This window comes from Vanacampus margaritifer, chromosome 14 (assembly GCF_051991255.1).
Source record: "Vanacampus margaritifer isolate UIUO_Vmar chromosome 14, RoL_Vmar_1.0, whole genome shotgun sequence".
Taxonomy (NCBI): Eukaryota; Metazoa; Chordata; class Actinopteri; order Syngnathiformes; family Syngnathidae; genus Vanacampus; species Vanacampus margaritifer.
Genome location: NC_135445.1, coordinates 9491458 through 9516273, shown reverse-complemented (window position 1 = coordinate 9516273; position 24816 = coordinate 9491458). Strand labels below are relative to the sequence as shown.

Here is a 24816-nt window from a genome sequence, read left to right as displayed (position 1 = left end):
AATGCGTTTGTTTGTTTTGTTTTTTTCCAGGGATGAGATCAAACAGGGACATGGGTCCCTGGTCCATGAATATAATTACTAAGCAGTACCTCAGGGGGCTTGAGGCATGTTTTGAAAATAAATTAATACATACAAAACATGAGCCAAGCATGAAGGTGGTCAACAAAGAATTGTAAGCATGAGAAGGCCCCTGCGTGGACTCGTGGAGTCAGAGCGGACTGCACTGTATGTCTCTTTCATCTCTCCCTGGTGCTCATGCTCCCACATTTCATTTTCTCATTCTCTCGTTCTCATCTGTTCCTACTTCTCTCTCCATTTATTTCCACATCCTTCCAGTTGCATTCAGTGCTCATCAGAGAAACTCCCAGGAGGTCGGACTAATCCCAGTTCGAAGCATGAGTCTTTCATGTTCTAGTAAGAGGACTGGCAACTCTGCATCAGCTACCTGGCCTTGCAACGTCTATGTCCACCCCCCCCCCCCCCATTCTTGTTTTTGTTTGGGTTCTTTTTCATTACAGAACAATCAGTTCTGCGGGGGACGAGACTAACAAAGCTTGCTTACGATTAGCACTGGCACAGTAAAAATGCCACATACTTTGTTGCATCTCAAGGTTTTTCATAGCACACCTATGCCTGCTCTGCCTAGAAAAGTTTTCACTTATTATAGTGTTGGTGAACTATGACACCAGAGTTGACAATGAGTGACATGCCTTTACCCACAATTACCTCTACAACTAAGCATTTGAAGTGTTGGCATGGATTGGGAGTTTCACTCTAAATGTGAGCAAAATGGACGTCGTACATCGTCCCAGAATACACTGCAACCTTAAAAATTCCATGATATTACCATACTAAGAGCATGCTACAGGGTTTCCCCCAGAAAACTTGCTAATCCAGGTGGTTAGGGACCCTTAGCCTGGCAGGGGTGGCCCATCAGGCTTATAAAACACTAGGGGAAACAATGATGCACATGTACACATGATGTGTTTACAGTCAAACTCCTAAAAAAGTACTTTAATGCAATGTCTATTATGTTTATATTTGTTGCCTGGACAACTCATACTATTCTTAATAACGCATAACAAGATACATCAAGTGTCCATAATATGTAAGAAAAGGATTCACATTTGCAATCTAGTTTACAATTATTCAAACATGAAAAAGCAAAAGGCAAAAAAAAATGATACATTTTTCCAGCACATGAATGTTGAACAAAGATCCCTCAGTGCTGTCAAAGGGTGAAGAACATTTTTCCGATGATACAACTTGCATTTGCTTTGACAGTTGTGCTGGGAAAGTCATTTTCTGGAAGGTCCATTTAGCAACGATAAAATCCATATTTTTATTTTTTTAGCTTTGCCTCCCATGGGCTGGATGTCAGTGAATTATGTGTTGGGATTGGCTATACGACAGCAACCAAATAAAGAGGGTGTTATGACTGGCATGGACAGCCATGCTTGAAAGACACAAGTGTTGTTCATTGGTTTGCACTAGTTTATCCATTGCTTTGGAAGGAAGACTCTTCATTGGTGAGTGTGAGCTACTGATGCGATGAGAGAAAAAAAAAGCATAAGGAAGGGAGGGAGGTTGAGGGGCATGGCGAAGAACACACCACCTCAACAGCCGACCTGACAAGGTCAATCTTAACAGCAGTCAACAGAAGACGGCCAGTCTGCTGACTTCCCTTCTGTTGCATTTGCACTGGCGCCTGTCCAACAAATACATGCTGTCCGGTAAGCTTTTCAAAAGGAACATCTACTTGGATTTTTCCACTGCGGTCTTTTTTTTTAATTGCAAAGCCAAATGAAAGAAAGCTAAAATAAAAGTCTAATTGTCATTGTGATGAACAGCTAAATAGTGACAATGGCTCATGCAAATTGTGCACAATGCATTTCAATTAAGAGCGTGGACTGACCTAGAAAAGAAAAAAATCTTATTGGTTCCCTTTTTTATTACTTCTTGAAGATACTGTACCTAACTCGCCTACCCTTGCCACCCAAAGGCAGAGGTCCAGAGTTCAGTGAGTCTGTCTCAGGGGTTCGGAGGAGGTCAAGACACACACACTCGACTCAAACTATTTGTGATGACACACCCCGAGTATGATCACGATCCATTGTTTGGCCTATCTGTGCTGCAGGGAATTTAGTGCAATATGAATTCACATGTATAACGGGACATATGGTGTTCCACAGGGTTCAACTCTGGGGCCTCTGCTGTTTTCATATTCAATTTATATTTCATATTCAATCATATTTTATTTTTCAATAGAGAAGGGTTCGGTGAATGCACATGCAGTAGGGAACTGGTGGGGTTGAGTACCTCCAACAAGATTAAGAACCACTACCCCAAGAGGCCCTTCTGCCTTGACGAAAATGCCCCCTTAGGGTAAAAAGGACATTGGCGTCTCACTCTATTTCTTCTTTGAATCCTTCCTTGTGTGTTTAACGGGTCTTGGTTGTGTGAGAGGGAAACATCCAAACACCATGATAAGCCCCGTTAGACACTAATGAAAGGTCAGTGACCACAAAACTGCAGCTCCGCAATGCCACACAAGGAGAAATATTTTATTTGGAGCTCAGATTAATGAAATGGGCTGAAACTCAGATGGCTGGCCGTCTGTCTCTTCTCAGCTGAGTAAAACTCTTTACGCTAGGGGAGTGTCAGTTCAGGCCTATGAAGAGCAGGACTCCCACGGTCACACATTGTCTCTGGAGATAAGTCACGGATCTTTTACAAACACACATTGATATCCCACCCACAAAAACATGATTAACACGCCAATTAGACCAGGAAGCCACAGGCCCAAAGGCCTGCTTTTTTGTGTCATAAATAGAACACATACATGTATATACATGCAAAAACATCCTGCAAATGTGTGCAGGAAAGCCCACCACGCATAGGCACGAATACATAAACATACATACCATGGAATGATCAAATGATTCTACAATCATGTACCCACCTTTATCCCCCCCACCCCACCCCCACACACACATATATATATATGGAAGAAAGATACAGATAAATACAAATGTACAGATGCTAATGTGTCATCACACTGACCTACAAAAGGAACTACTGGACAGGCATTGCAGCATTTTCAGTGTGCACTGCACAGTGTAAAATAAAGAAAAATATTATACACAAGCAGACTGTCAGCTTGTTCTCTCTGGACAATGTCTTTAAGAGCCTTTGTCACTGTATATAATGTATGTGGTGTATGAATGAAGCACATATTAATGCAATTCCACTGTCACAACAGTAATGCAGTAAATCAATACTTCCTTGGGAAAGTATTAGGTATGTTCCATATCACTTTTTTCAGACCAAAACCAGTACGAATACTCAACTATGTAGTATTTTTGATCAGTGTTTGAATGGAAGAGATAATAATGTAAAAAAATAAATAAATAGATAAATGTGTGTTTTCAAGCTCCGAAATGCTATCGTATGGAAGAGATATCAGTTGGTCTCCTGTAAATCAGTTCAATCCTCTTTACATACCCAAAAACATCTATTTAAATACTGGAAATGAATTACAAAATTTTGACAAAAGGAACAAAAACAAAAACACTTTCTTAAAATGTACAATTCAACAATTTTAAACAGGATCCATCCATTTCCTGTACCTCATAATCCTCATTCGGATTTTGGGTGTGCTGGAGTCTATCCCAGCTGACTTCAGTCGAGAGGCAGCGAGAGTACATTCTGGACTGGTCACCAGCCAATCACCGTGTCTCAATTCCATTTTCACATTTAAGTCATAAGAGAATGACATTTAACCGTGGTACATTAGAATAGGGCACCCATTCGTATATATTTACTGTTAAATTGAAAATATTTGGAGATTTATGGAATATGAGTAGTTACATGAAGCAGCTACTTCTGAGTCAGGAGCTGAGAAGAACCTGTCTGAGCTCAGAGAGCTGCCGTTGCGCCTCGACTTGACGCTGACTGATAGCTGCCTATGGTTCCTGAAGGGCATGGTGAGTTTAATCACCTATAACCGCAATTACCGACGTACACGTCAGACTCATAAAGCACTGAAACAAGATGAGAGTCTCCCTCCTATCCTCCCCTTGGCGCACATCAGCCAAATTCCACTAAAGCCAGAGGAGGAGCTGAAGGCATAAGCCTGGAGTGAGAGCCCTACCTAGAGTACTGCATTAGAGGGAGAACTCATTCACATTAATTAGTGCTTTTAATACACTTATGAGCCATTAAACAAGTCATAATGAGCTGACTGTTAAGTAACGATGCATTGTTGGTTGAGTGAAGAGGTGTGTGATATTTTTTATGTTATTTTTAAGTTATTTGAAGATCTCTAGGAGCCTTGAAATAGAAGATTCAAAGGGCTGAACCACTGCATCAGCGATTGCAGAAAAATACAACATTAACATATCAAATATACAAACCCACAAGCACACGTATACCTAAAGTGTGTATGTTCATGTGAGCACACACACCCTTAATGATCACATAAAAGCTCATAGTACACAGTAAGACAGGCCTAAGGATGGATTAAGATGCAAGCCTTTATCAGTGGGTTCCCACAATCCCCTGTGGAATATCTCATCTCTTTTTTCTTTTTTTTCCCTTTTTTTTGGTCCACTCCCTACTTCACTTTCCTTCATACCTCAGGGATTGTGCTATGAGAAAAATAGACGAGAGAGGAGAAAGAGAAATACTTGACCACATGGCCAGATAGACAGCCCACTAGCAGAAGGTCAGCTCCTTTTTTTTTTTTTATCTTCATGTGCTTGACAGTTTAGCAACAAATTAGATCCAAAGTCATCATTATGGTCTTTGAAAGTCAAGCGTTAAAGTGGATAAAGGGGGGGGGGGGGGGCACCATTTATTGGCAAATAGCATACGCTGGCAGGGGTCACCCAGTCAAATGGCTGTCATCTGCAGTGATAGGAGATGATCGAAAAAGAGGAATCACATGGTAAAGAAGATTAACCCCTCTAACACTGGTTATGTTGTGAATGCAGCATCTTAGCATTGACTTCAGTTATCAATCAGATGTGAGATCTGCCACAATAACATACAAAGTTCTGACAGCAAACATGGAATGAATCACGCTTAAATAAAGAAGAGCTTATTTGATTTAGGAATAAAATGAATGCAAAATCAGACATATCAGATGATATATTCAGTTACGACTGCAACAAAATAGATAGACTTTCATCAAATGTATCCTCAAGTGAACCTAAACGGTATATGGGTCATTGACGAATATGGTTCTCCGATGATGCCTATTTTATGAATTATCATGTGGTGTGACCAAAAATAAATAACCAATTCGGGACTTTTACTCTGAACTACATTCAAAAACAATAATTTGGATCATCCACAAGACAGTCGAAAATCCATGGGAACAGCTATCAGGTTTGTATTGTCAAAACTATGTAAAAAAAAGTTACTCGTTTAGCAACGAGTGGTCATCTTTGGACATTATGTGGCATGACATGAAATAAATAATATTAATTTTGTCCAACAAATATATATTTTCATTATAATTTTACTTGTGTGGATAGTTAGCTTGTTTTGTTTAGATGGCTAATTGTTAGCCTTATAACCTTAAGTTGACAATATGATGTGGTGCAACCAACCATCATTTGGGGTGGAATATGGTAGAAAGCTTTCCATGATAAATGTATGTCCGGAAATTACAGATGTCCTCAATTGTAGATAATGGTAAAATTAAAATAGTAGGTAATAGTAAATTATAATAAAGAATTCATATTTATGTGTTATTATAATGAATTAAATGTGCTGGGTCTGGTAAAACCCTTACCCGTCAATGAGCCGTATACAGTATATCGTAAGGCTGGAGTATTGCCAACAACCTCACAATGCGATACGTATCGCGATACACATATATTACGATACATGGCCTTCAAGGCGATAAGTATCCCAATATTTTACATTGAATACGTTTTTATGAAAACTGTCTTATGTATTATATCCAGCTGATATTTTTATTCTGCTTGATGGCAAAAACATTTTCTTCTTCTAATGTTAGCAGTGCTTCCGGTTTACCGCCAGTGTCATGCCTGGTCGCAATGTGTGCATACTGTAGCAAGGAGCAGCTTTCAGAGACTTGCCAGCAAACTTTATGTATGTGCAATATCGATTCTGACGCCTCCGTATTGATATGTGTACTGTAAAGAGGCCCGCAACGATACATTACCGTATCGATTTTTTTTTTAGCACACCCCTAGTATATCGTAGCTGTTTAAAGTTAAAGTACCACTTAATTGTCACACCCACCTAATTGGGGCGAAATTTGCTCTCCGCATTTGACCCACCCAAACTGCTGTGCCTCAGATTAGGCAATTTGGGTGGCCTCGCTGTATACGTAAGCAGAATTTCATCTGATTCCAGTCATAGAGGGGCTAGTTTACACCTCTCTTTGCTGTTCAAGAGCATATTTGGAAAAAGCTTCAGCGTCAACCTTTGAACTCCACCATTGAGAAGAGGGAGCAGCAGGTCACAAGATCACTGGAGCAGTTGATTCATGAGATGGTGACTGCACAAGGCTGTCTCTGTCTTCCACACACGGACCCCTCCATAAATAAGCCCTTGGCCAGGGGCGATGAAACTATATGGACGTGAACATCAGAGGAAAACATCACGTTTTCTCTCATCATTGCCACTCACGCAGACCTGAGTGTTTTTCTCTGCTACCGTCAACAAAATTTCCCACATGATTGGCTCCAATTGAGTCGTCAGCTGCACGCTGATGTGGGGTAAAAAAAAAAAGAAAGGGTATGCTGCCCTGTGTGTGAAAGGTCAATGTCTCTATTGGGCAATGGCAGGCGGACACTGTGTAAACAAGACAGGCTGAAAGATCAATCATCGTGACCATTGTAATTGGCTTTGTGGCGTAGGTGTACATTAGTCAGGACAACTCAGATGGCAGAAAGTAAAAAAAAAAAAAAAGAGAAGTTCATCGGCTTGATTTAAGATATCAATCTAAGTCAAACTTTTAGGTAACATTCTTAAAGCAATGAACAGTAAAGATAAACACAGACAGCAAGACAAAGGATGGAGAGAGATGTGAAGCATGCGTGATGGTTGATACTTTGACAGATCATTAGCGACCTGTGCGTTTGACTAAGAAATTGCTCTGCAATTCAAAGTGTAATGAGGGAAGGAAACAGTCTGTCACATTAGCAGCCTTCACAGAAATGACACTGGGAGCTGGGAAAACATTATGGTAGGGTTCCCAGTCAAAGCCTTCGGTGAAAAGGTTCCTTGTCATTTATCAGCAGCCGTGTGTATTTTAAAGGGAATTTGATTGCCCATCACTTTGTTGGGCATGTATCTCCTCCTGTTTCCGGATACAGGAAGACCTGAGCCTTTGACTTCCCGGTGTATAGTGCAAAGGGACCTTTGATATGGAGCATGGAAGTAATGTCGCATTGTCCTTCTGTGGAGACAGCATAAGAATGTTGCAGCTGAAATTTTGCTTCATGTCACATGTTAAATTTTCATACTAACTGCATCTGAAATTGCAGGACAACCTACATAATTACAGCCGCAACTGAGACTAATGCCATACAAAAGGATGCTAATTAGAATTATGTAAATAACAATTATGTAAATCCTTGCCTGCTTTGATCAATAAGGCTGGTCAGATATCACACACACTTCAAATGTGAGTTAAAAGCACGGATGGAGCAAATATATGTGCTGTCTGATGTGTGGAATAAAAGGAAAATTTGAAAAATGTATCAGTGTCAACTAATGCCCCTATTAAAGATAAAATAAGAGAGATGTTACACCCAGCCTGAAGCCACAGATCCAAATTTAGTGCCTCTTTCAAGGATATTTTCTATAAATATGCCAATTAGAGGAAGGTTCCCCCATTCTTTCATGCAAAGCCAGAAATGTTCTCATCCATGGGATTTGTTTTACACATATATATATATATATATATATATATATATATATATATATATATATATATATATATATATATATATATATATGTATATCCATCCATCTATTTTCTTAACCGCTTGCCCTCACAAGGGTCGCGGGGGCGCTGGAGCCTATCCCAGCTGGCTTCGGGCAGTAGGCGCGTTACACACTGAACTGGTTGCCAGCCAATCGCAGGGCACACAGAGACGAACAACTATCCACAGTCACAATCACATCTATGGACAATTTGGAATGTTCAATTAACCTGCCATGCATGTCCTTGGAATGTGGGAGGAAACCGGAGTACCCGGAGAAAACCCACGCAAGCACGGGGAGAACATGCAAACTCCACCCAGGACGGCCGAAGTCCGTCCTCGGCACTGGGAGGCGGACGTGCTAACCAGTCATGGAGAGTATCTTGTCCACTGTCACCTCGACTTGTTGTTGAGCAACTCAAGTCACAAGTTGTGGTGACAAGATAGTTGTCTATTGCTGGAGCTCTCCGTGCAAAAAAAAAAAGTTTTTATTTCCATTTATATTTATTTTTTTAATTAAATTTTCTAATTATATTTTTCAATTAAATGTTCTAATTATATTTTTTATATCTGTTTTTATTATTTTTAATTCTGTATATATATATATATATATACAGAGAGAGTAGAGGTATTTTACAGAAATTTGTAACTTTGTAGGTTTTTTGTTTTTATGCCGCTGTTTGAATGTCACTCAATTAGTGATCATGTGGTCTAGAGCGTTGCACATCTAAATTGCCTCTATGTGTATGATTTATGGATATCATGTGCGCCATTGAGCCTATTGATTGCTACAAGGAAAAACACGTTCACCTACTAATGCTAATTAACTGGGTTTTATTTACATCAGTCAAAAGTATGGCAAATTGAACCTGAATATACAATATAGCTTTCATTATTGTTTTATTTTTATTTTTTTATTATTAAACATAAACATAAAGAAAACACATTACAAATCTGAAATATAAATTGAAGTAAAAAAGAAAACAAGAATAGGAAGAAAGAAAAGAGTTTATTTGTTCAAAAGCATTTCGACAGCAAGTGAGCGTTACAAATAATGATGCAAAGGATAATGCTGCTAAGCCTATTGTTTACTTTACTGCCAACTTTTTGCTGGTTGGATTAACAATCACCACTCGCCCACTCCCACTCAAATACCTCATATCCATCAAAAGCCCCTTTTGTGGTATTAAACAGCCCCAGACCCAAAAAGATGGTGTACTGCGTTCCAAGTTTTGGGCATCATGGTAAGTAATTGATTCAAATTAAATTCATAAATCTAATAAATCACTTGATCAAACGATGTAATGCTGGTGAAATGAAAAAGTGGAACTCAGAAGTGCAGTGCCTGCTCAGTCTCTGGGGATTGTCTGCTATGTTAGTATTTTTTTATTTTTTTCAGATTTGCCTGCAATATAGGCTTGTATGTCTTATTGTTGAGGGTATATTGCTTTTTCTACAGTGCAGAAGAGCACAAATGTTCTTGTAAAAATATATAGTTGGACTGTCAATTAAGTCAACTGTACCTGAATTCTGCTGACATAACACATGAGGTAATACAGTAATAAATATAAGTTCAGCTGACGTTTTACAACCTATTCAAAATGGACAAAGTCAAACTTTTTCAGATAATGTGAACCAAGTGATAACATGTAGTCTGATAACAAAGTCTCTTATAGCTCTTGTTGTACTGCTGAGAGCAAAAGAAAATACCCATTTTGTAACAGTGCTATAATGTGTTGTAAATTGGTAATGCAATGGGGTTTACTGTATTTCCTGAACAAGGCAACAAAAGCTTGATGTAATATTTTTTTCAAAAAAATATGTACATTTTTCTATTCACACATCCATCAACTATCTATCCGACTGCAAACACATACAGTCCGTGACGGAAAGCATCGCGATCCCTACAAAAGAGTAAGCAGAGCGGGTCTGCAATTCTCTGCTATTTTATACATGTGAACTTGATGCCCAATACTGTCTGTCTGCTTGTTTCGGTTTATGTGCTCAACCAACGAGCTAAGTTTGAATAATGGAATTGGCGGCGCATCAGTGTCTGCAGTGAGTCTGCCACCACAAAAGTAACCCGGCTGTTGTGTAATCATCAGGCTCATACACACGTGCCCTGCTTGTGTATCACAATACATGGAGCAGATGGCAGGGAGGTTGTTAAATAATCACAAGTACATGCTCATTATAAACTTAAGTTACAGGCAGCAACTACCGCTCATTGTTCTGTTTGACATCGACGGCATAAACTTAACAAAACTAATACCAACCAAACAAAATATAAACACATCATAGAAGGAGGGTTTCAATAATGCAGAGGCTGTAATCCAGACCTGGCCAAAGCACTCTTTTTTAAGTAAAGATAAAATGTAAAATATGAGGTTATCATGTCGGCATGGCCATGGACAACTAACTGTTCCAATTTCTCACATGGCCCCTTTGGAAAATTAATTGCCAACCCTTGCTCAAATCAATACTCACTTTTGGTTCCTGCCAACGCCAAAGCCAAAATCATATCAAACTAGGTAATTGATATTCATCACATCATTATGGCCGATTCCATAGTTTAAAGCACAGCCAATGTGCAATGTTTGCGTTATCAACATGGCTGCGAACAGAGTGGAGGGAGTTTACAAAAAGCCCAGTCACTGTTGCCTAATAAGCAACCGTGTCACTAAATGACCCCTCAAGCAACTATTTTTTTTTTTTAAACAAAAGTAGATAGAAGCAGACAATATTTCACATTCAACACCGTGGATGGCAAATGTAGGGGTCACTCGTGGAAAACATTGGCAAAAAAATGGCGCCCATTGGTATGTTACAAAAGCAGTTGTTTTTTTTTACTCGTCACTGGAAAGGTTTGACCGAATGTATTTGTACAACTCAGTGGAGAAAATGTGATGCTACCTTTCCATATTGCTGGAATTGGGCCAAAACATCATATGTCGCAATTTGGTAAAAATTCACATATCTATACTATTGGTCAGTTCACCTGAGTGGATGTTACTTTTATACATTTTTGATTGATCTAAGAGTTGAAAATGGCTTGTGGTCTGTGATGATTTAATGTTAACATGCCGTTTTTAGGGTCTCTTGAAAAGTGACAATTTTGGAGATACAAGGATTCCACCAGCGCCAGCGTTATGTTTAAATGCTGAACATTTAAAACAGTGATTTATTAGGAATCATGTTGAAAAATGTATTTTGACAAAAATGTTTTTTTTCTCCAAGATGAGTCATTTGCTATAAACAAAAGGGAAAAACTATTTAAAATTAGATGTTTGCAGAATTTATAAAACATTTTAAAGGCCACATTGCCCAACCTGACAGAAATTACTATTTTTGTTTCGGGAATTAACCTTCTAGAGTGGAACCAAATATTCTATGTACACTGGATGGTTTCATAATATTTTGTGCAACACTGTCCATTTAATCATTAACTACTCACTGGCAGAGAAATAGCCTTCAGGAAAAGGTGGATAAATCATTTAAACAACTGATTAGTTATCAAAAAGGATTGGTCTTTTTTTTTTCATACCTTTGATAGTTATAAAAGTTGCCGAACAAACAAAATGTTACCAGTACAATACTATAAATAAATCGTTGAAGGAACTGAACAACACCACTACACCTTTGGTAAAATAGGGAGTACAGTTCAGAGCCAATTCAAAGCATCCATTTTAACATTGACTTTGTCCCCATTCACAGTCATTCCTCATTGTGTTCACCCCCTCCTCCTCTCTCCATCACTCATCCTATCCCTAACCTCATTTCGAAGTCATGCCACCATTGGTGTACGATATGAGTCAATTAGCTCAATGTCAATGACTGCAATGGAGTGATGGCGCGATGTCCCTGTGGCGCTTGCGCAGCTTTTTACACAGCCTTTACACCATCACATATTCCCATTGACTTAGCTTTTACTCAAAAGGTCAACTCCCCGCAACAATTCCCATACCAATGCCTCAGGTATTCTTGCAATGAGTATGACCTAGTTAATACATCATTCCATTTCATTGCAAGACTTCAACAAAATTCATATGGATTAACACTATTTCAACCATTTTAATGAATCACATCTAGAAGGAACAGATTTTTTTTTAAAAACATGCCATGTTGGCTAGAAGCAGGAACAAAATATAAATAGTAACGGAGAACTCAATATTTAGCACAGTTCTCTCATGAGCCTTTGCTTGTTTGCTTGGCTTGTTAACAACTTTCACCATTATTATAATCATTAGCCACACAATGCAAAAAAGAGTTTTATTTTTTATTTGAAGGTGTTTGTCATGTTTTGGCAAACAGGGACTTTAACTTGAGACCCCACCACAGCCCGAATCTCCTCCACAGAGTTACAAGATATTTCCATTAGCCGCTACGTTACCACCACTCCACTGTATTCCACTGTGCACCTCCACTAGCAGAGAAACCAAGTGGGGGATGCAAACACTTCCGTCATTTCTACGGTGCGTGCTGGCCTGCATTAACACACTCGGGTGGGCCTGTTGCTGTGCAGCAGGGACATGTGACACAGGGAGGTTGGTACTCTGTCACCCTGGCTGTAGGCAATAATATCTCACACACACATTTTAAGATCATTCTGTTCAACCTTCAATGACCAAATTCCTTCTTTGTCCTTTTGTGGGTGCAGAGGTGCAGCCTCTGGAAGCAAGGATGGCCGGTGCTACCTTTCTGACTTCCTGTTGGGAAGACATCTGTGACATTCTGATCAACCACTCTGTTTGTGCTTCATCACCCTGCCCCTGCTGCCAAGCCAGCTATAATGCCAAGCTTGTCAAATCACTTTAGTGTCAAAATACAGACAGACCACCACCCCCCTTTCTGTCGCTCCAACATCTCTGACTGTCCCTGGCTTCTCCTCTTCTGCGTCAGGGAGATGCAAAGGGTCCGGTGATATGTACCTGCTCCTGCCCAGCAAGTTCACATTGATTAAGACAGGGGCAACGGACCATATAGAGTGGGGCAATGGTTAGAGCCTTGATGGAAGCTATAGGTTGCCTAGCTCTAAAAAGACAGCTGAACTCTGCCCATCCACCTATTTCTATAGTGCTTGTCCTGTTCAGGGTCACAGTCAGTCATGAGTATAAATGGATGCATACCCAGCTATGTGAACCAGCACACTATTAATGACCAGCTAGACTCCATAACCACTAATTGAACATACAGTCCGAGGAACCAAGTTGACTGACACAGACATGAATACAAATTCACAATCCATCCATCCATCCGACAAACAGGCTATAAAAAAAAGTCTACACACCCCTAATAAATGCCAAAAAATGAGAAGATAAATTTCAAAACGTTTTCCAACAACTCTTGAGAGGGAAATAAAATTGAACGGCTCCAAAGAAGAGTGAACATCCTCTTGATAACTATTCAGTATTAACCACTCCCATTCAAGCATTTTTCAAAATTCCCACCCTACACTAGGCATGGGCCGACATTAGCTATTGCCGATATGGTAACCGTGAGCAATATTGTGGTGTCACGGTATCACGGTATTAAAATTACAGCTCTAAAATGTCCTTTAAAAAAAAAAATATATATATATATATATATATATTTGGGTAAATAAAAACAGCTTTCTTTTTTCATTCAACACATTCTATTTCATTTTAAAACTAAATATAAACTATTTGGTACATTACGAAACGTGTACCATGCTAAGTTTAAATAGATACACGCTGACATTCTTCTTGTTTGGATTCTTCTTAGCAAGTCACATTGTCCCATCACTGGTGAGCTATTTTTAGAACAACTCATTGTCCTTGGGGAAAACACTTGCACCCACACAAGTACACTTTTTTTTTTTTTTAAGGACAATAGGGATCTCCCCTTATCCCCACCTCTCTCCATTCTTCCCTCTTCCTCCGTTCAAGACTGCACGTGCACTCGCTGTAGAAGGAGAAGAAAGTTAATTGAAGGCAATTCACTTTAAATTGGCTCGTTTACGCAAGAGTTCATTACCGATGACAGACAGTATTAGCGGTTATTGAAACCGTGATTTTTTAAAACCACAGTAAATCGTCAAAGCGATTATCGGCCCATGCCTACCCTACACCTTGACTAAGTCACAAGTTCCAGCTGAATAAAAAAGGGTGTAAAACATGATGCACAAAAGGTGTGCAGACTTTTTTTTATCCACTGTAGAAAGCGGTGTGCAGACTTTTTATTTTATTTCATCCACTGTAGAAAGTAAAGTGCATAGAAGCCAACTTAACTGTTCTTTTCCAGTGGTTTGCTTGTGCTCTTTTTTTCATACACAAATCCTCCAATGTTTATCTGTGGTTAGAGGAGGCCGCTGCCCTTCAACACTTAGTCAGCCTCACGGATATAAACATGGCACTTGCCTTCAAGTTTACAGACAGTGAAATCATCTGCATCAGACATCAGCAGCATTTTCACCTAATCAGCTCATATATTTCAGGAGCACAACACAATTCGCAGTTATTAACATATTGTTCTGTGTTAGGCAACATGGGGCTTGAAGAATAAGAACTTGCTTATTCATTTTTAATTTATGTGAATAAAAAATGCAGTTTCTCCCCCCCCCCCCCCCTTTCCAGATGTAAGCGTCACACGCTTCACTGTAAAACTCTCTAAAGGGGTCAGGTTCAATTTAGAGTTGAGCGGGAATCTGTTTCAAGAATTGCACCTCATTTGCATAAATTGCCTCTGAGAGAATATATTACATGTGAGCTATATATAAATAAATATAAATGTGACACACTAAAATGATGGTTTTGGGTTGAGATGATGCAGATTATGAAAAGGAAAACAATACCTACTTCATTAAAATTAATTTGGTGTTGGATTATGAAGTACTCTTGATGATTTGACATTTTGATATTTCCTTTGAAAAATACACCTTTTGCTACTGAGAAATGTGTTTCAAACTGTATAAATTAAGCAGATAATGCCTATAACTGAATGATAGCAGGGACAGGACAGTATCCTGTCTGTCCCCTGTGTCCATAGCTGTCTACTGCCCTCGCCCTGCTCTGGATTTGAGCTGCAACAATGAGATAGCATTTCACTGTGATGGTGCTGCAGGGGGATTATAGGCTCAGGGAGTTATCAAAGGCTTAGTCGCTATGATTTCTAGTGACCCACCGTGGACGACTGCCATCATTCTGCGCATGCAGGGAGACCTTCACCTCTGCAGATGCACCCAAGCTGTTACACTACAGGGTAAGCCATCGCCACCAGGACCCATGTCAAAAGGGGAAAATCTCACTGGCAGACAAGATCGACAAAGATTATAGGGATTCTGTCAGTCCCCAATGGATAGCACAAAGGAAGGAGCGGCACTGGAAAGATACGTGCCTTGATTGTACTGCCTTCTGTTTACGTTTTAGTTTAATAAGGAAACTGAAATGAGTATTTGTCTTTTTCACCAATAATTTACTCAACAATAACAATAAGTAAATCTGACAAAAACTACTAGAGTATTAGGTCAAACATCACACCTAGGCTGTGTCCGAAAGTGCTCTAGCGCTCTTCCACCTTTAAAACCGGGAGAGCGGATAAGTCATTTTGTTTTGTTTTGACCAATTCTTGGTCTCTTAGCCGATGAAATACATCAGAACGTACAGTACAGTAGACGAGAGGGTGACGTGGGCTTCGTAGCATGTCCTAGACGTTTAATTGAGCATTTATGGCGTTATGAAAAGAATGACGCGATTGCGGACGGCGTGGGAGGAATTCGAATCAGTGTAACCAGTAGACCGTGACACTTCTGACAATACTGTTAAGAAATGTGTTTGTAGACAATGAGGATGTTAAGAATTTAGACGGCTTTGTAACGGAATGGACGACGAATAATTACCACTCGATCCTCTAACGTTATTACAACTATGCTCCAGTGTTGAAGGTAAATATACCCGCAGATGCGACATAGATGTTTTTTTGTTTTTTTTTATGTATTGAAGGTTTATAATAATAAACTTATGTTTTGTGTGAACGCCACAGCTGTAAGCTCTGAAATGTTTGCTTCAGGAGCTGAGATATTAATTATTTAGTGGACATTGACAATATTGTTGAATTTCCAGGAAAACTTCAGGTTTTTGGGGGTGACTCTAAAGTCACCCAAAGGTTTTAGACATGTTTTGGCAGTCGCTTAAGGCTTTAATGTTTTTTTTTTTGTTTTTTTAAAAAGCAAGCATTGCCATGAATATAGTCACTGTGAGCTTTATATCTGTGTCTCAAAAATATCTTTCTTCGCCTATATATGTGAAAGCAGCAATGTAAATAGAAATGGAGGAGCAACTAAAACCACAATGTGTTAATGTCTGCTGAGTAATAAGAATTTAATATATACACAGTTAATCAAAACAGTGCAGTTTGGCAGCTGTTGTGCCAGTGATCACAAACCTCAGTCCTCTGGTCTGAAGTAAGCTCCCGCTCATTAAACAGAATGAGATACGATAGTTGGAGTTTTTGCATTAAAACAGTTTGCAGTGCTTGCTGATGATTGGGGCTCGAGCCCATAATCTGCAGCCAAGCATTCTCTGGCCCCTCTGCCTTCTGACCCATCAGGAAGCGACCAGGGAGCATTGACTCAGGCCAGCCAATTAGAGTGTAGGGTGCATGGAGCATGCTGAGGCTAACGAGGCCCCTCTCAGTGACCCTCCTCACCTCTGTGGGACCCCACGATGGGAAATGTGAGGAGATGGGAGCCACTTCAACTTCATGCAATCCTTCCCCCCCCAAGCTTCTCTTCGTCGCCTACCCTCCTTCCCCAAGCTCTGGTCTCAAACCCTGCTGTGTGACCACAAGTTCTACAAACACATGCTGCCTACTTATAGAGGCCCTCCACATGGATATTACCATTGCACTGATGCTGCAGAGCAACCCGCAGAAAAACAATGAGCATGAATGTACGGTATAAAGGTTGCTTATACAACACTGGCTAGGTGTCGCTTCAAGTTTATTATACCATGGTACTAGATAGATGCAAGATCCAAATTAATTGAGAGGATTTGAGACGAAGCTTACATGTAGCGTTATGCGTAATTGTTACTTATTCAAGCAAAACAAAGCGGAATGAAAAGAAAGCCGAATGAGCGGGTAATGAAGAAGTGAGAAACAGTGGGACAGTCAGAGTGCATTGGAGCGTTTCCGCGGACAGTCCACGTCCAAGACTAATGAAAGCAAAAAAAAAGGGGAGCCAGTAATAATCATGTATATCCAACATCCCACCCCCTTTTCTCTCCAGGCAGAATTGATTCTGTCAGTTGGACCTTCCAAACAGGGACCATATGTGAATTCAGCCCTGGCAATCAGACTGCATTGTGGAGCAGGCGGCTGAGTTCATCAGGAAAAAATTAGCCTGCCGCTCTGCAGGCCTCTTTCCTATTGGCTAGTCATGCGGCCCGCTCTGTTTGAGGGCACCCCAGACATTCCTGCGGATAATCTTTTCCATTCCTCCACTCAGCTCGATGAGGACAGACCAAATCAGAGTACAAGGCTTGCATTGTGAGCACTTTCAAGAAGCCCTATTTTTGTTGTCGTCTCTTTTACGTGATTCTTCTCGCTCACCTCATTCAACACAATTCCAGAAAGAAAGCGATTCATTTTTCTTTTGCCATTGAATGACTACTTTTTTTTTTTTTGGCAAAGCAAAATCCCGAACCGTCTTGTTTCTCACGGTTCCTTTCCAGTAAGTTTGTTTTTGAAAAGCCAAAATAATGTAAAACCTCTGAAACCAGAGCTTAGCCACATCAGTGTGCGGCACAGAGTTCAGCATATCGCTGCTGAATCCGGCTCCTGAGGCGAGGTTTGCAATCCTTCCCAGAAACCTCCTGCTAGGTCACCGCTACACGCCTCTCACAGCAGCTTGTCATTGTGGTTAAAAATCGGGCCACTGAAATGTTGAGATTGGAGGACAATCACTCAAACTAGGATTTATAGAAACACTTTCCATAATTAGACCCATGATTATTACAGGGTCGATAAAGTTTGGACTCCAGAGAGGTCGTCCACCGAACCCCCCCCCCCGTTACCTCAGTTTCTTTACAAGCAAGCATTCTCCGTTTCTCAAAGAGCATCTCGCACACCCAAAAACATGCTGAACATCACCTTGTAAAACTTCTATATTAAAAAGTGCAACCAAACTTTGGCTATGGAGTTCAAGTCAGGCAAAATCAACTCTGTGACCCCAATCTTCAAGTACAATCGGCCTTAAATTGCCACAACACAAATAGGGTTTGACTTGTGCGAATGTGCTACTCATCCATATGCTTCCAATTGTGCAGGAAACCGCCAAATCTTACTGTAGGCTGACAGTGACAAATGTTGCAATCTCTCAGAAAGCCCAATAGAAAACAAAGACAGGACTAAGGCTGGCCAAAAAAGGTGCACATCTCACTGATTATGCTCGAACTTGTCCAGTGGCAAGCAGCTGTCATGAAAGGTGGTGGGACATTTTACAAAATAAAATATGTCCCTAGACATTTAGACTGTGTTCACACTTGTAATTCAGTAGACTGGTCCAGATCAAAGTAAAAAAAGATATATGGTGTGCGCATTCGGTCTGGTTCGCCCAGGGTTCACATTTGCATTTTTACCATCGGACCAAAGTTGCTTTGGAAAAAGCTTGTACAAAGTCTTTCAATTTTTGCAAATGAGAAATACTGTCTGCTGGGTTGAATGCTTTTGGATATCTTGTTAGCGGAGGTGTCAGTGAAAGCATTTAAAATGTATTGTAACAAGTGCAGTTGCAACACAAACCCACACACACACACACGAAGATGGAGACATGCAGCATGCGTTCCTTATGCTCTGCTCAGCCCTGCCGTTTTTAACACTGGTCTGTGTGTTTGGTCCATGCAGAGTTCACATTTGAGCTCAAGTGAACCAAACCACACTAGAGTTCATTTAAGTGGGCCGAAACCCACCCCTTCATGTGGTCTTGGTGTGTTTGTTTGGCATGCACCAGCATTCGGATGATTGCGCTCGCACTGCACAAGGAGAGCAATTGCACCAATGTTCGTTTGAGCTGAACTAAATATGACCAGTGTGAACACAGCGTCGCATATATTTATTTATTTGGAAAAATGTTTTAATGCCGTTCTTGGTCTATTACTAGATTGAGAATTAAGGCCCAACCAATGTGGATTTTTTTGGGCTGGAAAAAAAATACTGATTACAATTAATTGGCGGATTAATTTAAAAACATATTTATCACATGAAAATATTTTATTGTGCCCAAATGCATCAATTATACGTGTGGGTCAGCTATAAATATATTGATTTTAAAAAATCCTTTCAGTGCAAGGATACAAGAATATTGTACAGATTTACGTGCAATAAATATTGAAACCATTGTTGTGTACAAATGCTGCAAATGGTTAAAGTACATAAAGGTAAAAATAATCCGCTGATTATTTTGGCTGATATTTAAAGTGCCTTAATGGGCCAATTTATGTTTGTATTTATGCTATGTTAGTAATGTGTCTGGCCAGCATAAAATCACTATCTTGTGGCACAATGACAAAAAAAAAAGCTTGTTTGTCAGTCTTCAAAATGTAGTCGCAAAGGAGACCAGGAGATTTGAATCTCCTAAACCATTTCACTGAATTTAACGGATTTCACAGAGCTACATTTGAAATATATTGGAGTCTGAATGAAGACGTGTCTAAAAGCTTCAAGGATTAGATTCAATGTATTATGTATGTTCAGTATTTCATTTTTCATCTATTGTACATTTCATCTTGAATCAAATTCAACAGATGAGACATTAAAAATGACAGTGCCTACATGATATGTATATGATATTGGACGGAATGTGAATTCCTCATGCCATATGACCCGCTCAGTGAGTCACAGGATGTTGCATTACTTTACATTACAAGTCAACCTTCACTATAGAGTGATAAATGTGTCAGCAATAACTACATGTTCAGATCTGGAACATCCTCAACGATTAGATGCAAAACAGACTATTTCGATGATGTCAGACTCAACTTGCTGAGGTATATTCAGGACGAGCTCATTTTCAGAGCACCTATGTTACCGCGTCAATCACTGGGGCTCCAAATGTAAACACACCATAAATCATACCAACCGAGCATGGTGCTGTCTCCAAAAAGGCTCCAAGGCAAACCTTTAAGGGAGATGGGTGTGCAGTAGAAACTTGCAACATTTTTCCAGTTCCACTAGAGTTTAAACCGCCCATTTAAAAGTTGATTTTATTGTTTTTATTACTACACAAACGACAACTGATTTAAAAAGTCATAATTGTAGAGGATCTTTTTAGCGTTTTGATCACTCTTTAATAAGATTATACTGCAAAACACTACAAATGTAAAATTATTATATTCATCATTGGTTTGGATGTCAACAACATTGTACACAATACATGTTATTCTGCACTTAAAAACTGCAGACTTCTACTGATTTCTACTTTAAAATGTTCTGCTGCACAATTAAATATCAATCAATACTTTAATAATACAACAAGCCAACACATTGTATATTAATTACTTACCTGTTAATTCAGTGAGTCCATTCTTACTCTATTTTATCCTAAAACTAACGAGCACACAAGTAGAACAGGTTTGTGGGGACAGACAGCATTACCTGAGGATAGGCGACGCTGATGGAGGGAACACATGCCGCTGAAACAGGAACAGGCTTCATTTGAGCGGCCTCGCTGCATCGGCGGTGCTAACGAGCACTGGGGCTTGAGGAACCCTGTAACAACATAACCATATTATGATCATTATGATTATGAAATTTTAAAATAAGCGACAATAGTAGTAGGGGCTCAACAAATACTTGAGAAAAAATAAGAAATGGACAGTGCACTGTGTGTATGGAGGACCAAAACTGCCAAAATTCAAAATTAATAAATGACTAAATAAATTACTAAAAGTGAAAATAAAAACGGATATAAAAAAAATCTAATTAGAAAATTAAATTCAAAGAAATAAATATAAATGGAAATAAAAACATACATATATATATATATATATATATATATATGTGTTTAATTTTTGAATTATATATTTTTTTTTGTTGCATGGAGAGTATCTTGTCCACTGTCACCTCGACTTGTTGTCGAGCAACTCAAGTCATAAGTTGTGGTGACAAGATAGTTGAAAAAAAAAAACGTTTTTATTTCCATTTATATTTATTTTCTTAATAAAATTTTCAAATTATATTTTTTTGTATCTGGTTTTTTTTTTTCACTTTAAGTGATTTATTCATTTAGTCATTTATTTATCTTGAATTTTGGCAGTTTTGGTCCTCCATATGTGTGCGCTGTGCCTGAAGTGAAAAGCACACATGAAAACGCAAGCCCTATGTGGCTTACTGGGCCTTTTGTCTGAGGATCATGATAGTGCCAGCACAATACCACAGTTTGACCTAATCAACCTTTCACATTTACAACTGTCCAAGTGGCCTCTAACCTCATCGCCAGTGGCAAAATATCAGCTCAGCACTCATGTCAACCACTATCAGCAAAGAAAGTGCTCTTGAGAGTACCACAATGGCGAACATGCTCCTTAACCCTGCCCTAAAGGAAGCTACAATGCAACTGGCTAGTGGCTACAATTACAACAGCACTGTCAAAAATGTCAAATTTGGGTTTTACGTTGGGGTTCCAGCTCACATTGCGAAATCTGAATAGTAGCTAAAAAGACGGGTGTCAGTCAAATCAGTCTAATCCCTCCATGTTTACTACAATGTGTCCATTGACACTGAATTGGATGCTGCCTGAATCGATTCAAGGATGCTTGTGTTTGAATTGTGTTTGTGCTAGCTAGATAGGTAGACATAGTGAGCTAGGAAGTTAGCTAGGTAGCTATCTAGATAGCTAGATAGCTCTATCCAGATAGATAGATAGATAGATAGATAGATAGATAGATAGATAGATAGATAGATAGATAGATAGATAGATAGATAGAGCTAAATGTGACAATGATATTTTTGCTGGCATTTATCTCTAAACTTCTTTGTGCTCTTGTTGTTATTGACACGATGTTATTCCAATTACCAGGCTTTTCCCTGCATATAAAATTGCAGCCACCTCCTCTGTACTTCTGGGCCGCCTTTGGCACTAGAAGCTCTGACATCATGAAAGTTGGGTGTCATTTTTAACTGCAATTGCCATGTATGAAAAACAGTGGAAGTTGCTCCTAAAACTGTCAAAGAAAAATCTAGATGTTATTATAAAATGTTACACAATGCTTCAATCATCCATCCATCCATCCATTATCTGAACCGCTTATCATTGATCTTCATGAGGGCCGCAGGCATGCTCCAATCAGTTATGTTAAAAAGAAAAAGTGATGTTTAAAATCACAAAGTAATGGTTGCAGAACTTGCAGTAACTGTAAACAGAGAGCAAATTGGCATGGCTCAGAAAGCCATGCTTTGTAATTGATGCCGGTTTTGTGGCCCCGAGCAGCATCCATTTGTTTCTGCTACAGTCTCTACAGACTGGATATACCTTAAACCTCATAACTAAGAGCAACCACAGGCAATTATAAAGGGAATGCCAATTGCTGGTATTATACTTGCCTCTTTCTATATTCTCTTTAAAATCTTATTTGGGGGGGAATTGGGAAAAAAACAAAAATATTGCCTTATCCTGTTGGTGTAAATTACTATGGACTATGGGGCATTACTTTCCGAGCCTTGAGGTAAATGAGAAAAGAGTTGTTCTGGCTTATGCATGTATGTGCAGGTTCAGCACCTGCTGTCATCCCTGGTTTAGCTGGTACTCTACTCTGCATTAAATCTTATCTAAATCACAGCTCTTGTCATCACTGGTATCACTACAGCAGGTGAGAATATGTTGTAAATCACGTAGCTGTCATCACTGGTATGGTTGGTGCGCGGCCCATCATTAAAACCACTGGATCATTATAGAGTATGTTTGCCCACATCAGCAGGACCTTGATTATAGAAATGCTTGATCTTTTTTTTCTGCTTTTCACTTCTTAGCAGAGAAGATCCTGTTAGCTTTAAAAACCTCATGACGCAAGTCTTCCAGGGACAAGCTCAAACATCTGCATTAGTCTTATTGGTGATCTCAGGGAATCAACACAGGGGTTTGACTCATTAAAAAAGAAAACTTTAATATGAACTGAAAGGAATGTCATTCATAAACTGACTTCATGACAAAATCCTTATAGAAACGTAAAATTTATTTTAACATCTGTTGTATGTGTCAGTGAAAGTGCTTTCAGATTTTACAAGACGCCACAAACGTCTTCTCTGAATGAAACACACTGAGGCATTTATGAGAGTTTAAGGTATTGCAGCCTAGCTCTCTTCATGATTGTTCCTATCCTGCGTTGCCAAGGGGATCAAGCCCAAGGTCAAAGTTCACTGGGCCCTTAATGTATCTCCGCGGTGCAATTAAAAAAAAAAAAAGCCTTCCCCATATAGGACTCCAGGGTAAAATATCCCGGTAGGGCTCAGAAGGACACGCCAGCAGAGGAGCCATCAATTGCCACAGTTTTCAACTTCAATGTCATTCAACATGGGCACTTTTCCACAGCAAGCCTGAAAGCCACTTTGTGACAAGACAACCTGTGAAAGGACAAGTTTGTCCTTCCTTTTGTTTGTCTTGTATAACAGTCTAGGAGATTCAAAAGTTCTCATAGTCACCCAATAGGTACATTTCATTATGATGTTATCCTGACAAGGTCAGGAAAGAAAATAGAAATGAAATGTTTTAGGGATATTTCGTCAACTAACACACTTTTGTTTGCAATAATATGCATAGATAAAGCGTGTTTTTTTCGTAATTACTGTTGTCTGCATTTTATAACACTCATAAAGAAAAGTAAATCAAATATAGTATTTTTTTTTTTACAGAAATACTTTATACTTGAGAACCCTAATGCATCAAGTACTAATTGGCCACTGACAAAAGCAACACCTAAAATAACTTCTACCTTCCCCTCCATCCTTTCTGATTTGTATAGAAAATATTCTACCTACTCAGGATCACAAGTGCTCCATCAGCCATCCGTCCCCCACATCATTGATGTTACTCATTCTGAAGATGATAACAAGCCTCTTAGCACGTATTTATCCCATCCAAAGCAAAGCCTGACAATCAACATCACAAAAACAACAACAAAGCACTCATCATACCCAATACTACCAGGAATGCCGGGAAACACATGTGAGCTTAACAAACATTTATAAAATGTGCTTTTTGTATCGCAGCTGCATGCACCTTGTTGCTCGACACCTGTCTTCTTTTTTCACTAATTGTTTATATATGGTTTAACATTTCATAATGATTTGTTCAAACCATTCTTTTTCTGTTATATATTGTTTTTATTTATTTTTTACATTAATCTTATTGTAGTTGCAAGAGAAGTCAATTTATCTAAGCAGTGTTCATTCATATTTTTGTTTTAGTGTTTTTTTCTAAACAATAAAAGTACCAATAACATTTATTTAAAAAAAATATATATATATATATATAATTAAAAAAAAAGTACCAATAAGAATACCATTATAAAGTACAAGATTGATAAGCAGTATCGTTAAGATTAGTTGTATTGTTAAAACGATACCTATCCGTAATGGTCATTTCCTCAAGAATGCTGTGATATAAATTTAAGGCCCCATCACACACCCCTAGCCCTTAAACTGCTCTTCCCTGCCTTGGTTGTATTGGGAAACCTGAGGGCTTCTTTCGGTCAAAGACAGAAATTAGACATAATAAAGAAAAAACAGCAGACCTTGGTTTGAAGACACAATTGTCAGGTTAAGACAAAACAAGCCAAATCACTTACAGGAAAACAACCCTTACTAAAAGAACCATTGTGAATTTCTCTTCAGATTTGTT

General features: G+C 39.2%; 1 protein-coding gene across 1 annotated transcript in view; it reads right to left on the bottom strand.

Moving 5' to 3' along the window:
- rxraa (retinoid X receptor, alpha a) overlaps window positions 1–24816 on the bottom strand; it is a 104156-nt gene that overhangs the window by 57299 nt on the left and 22041 nt on the right. The window contains exon 4 of the mRNA XM_077542300.1: window positions 20577–20690. Within this exon, the coding sequence (XP_077398426.1) occupies window positions 20577–20690 (114 nt within the window). The remainder of the gene's footprint in view (window positions 1–20576; window positions 20691–24816) is intronic.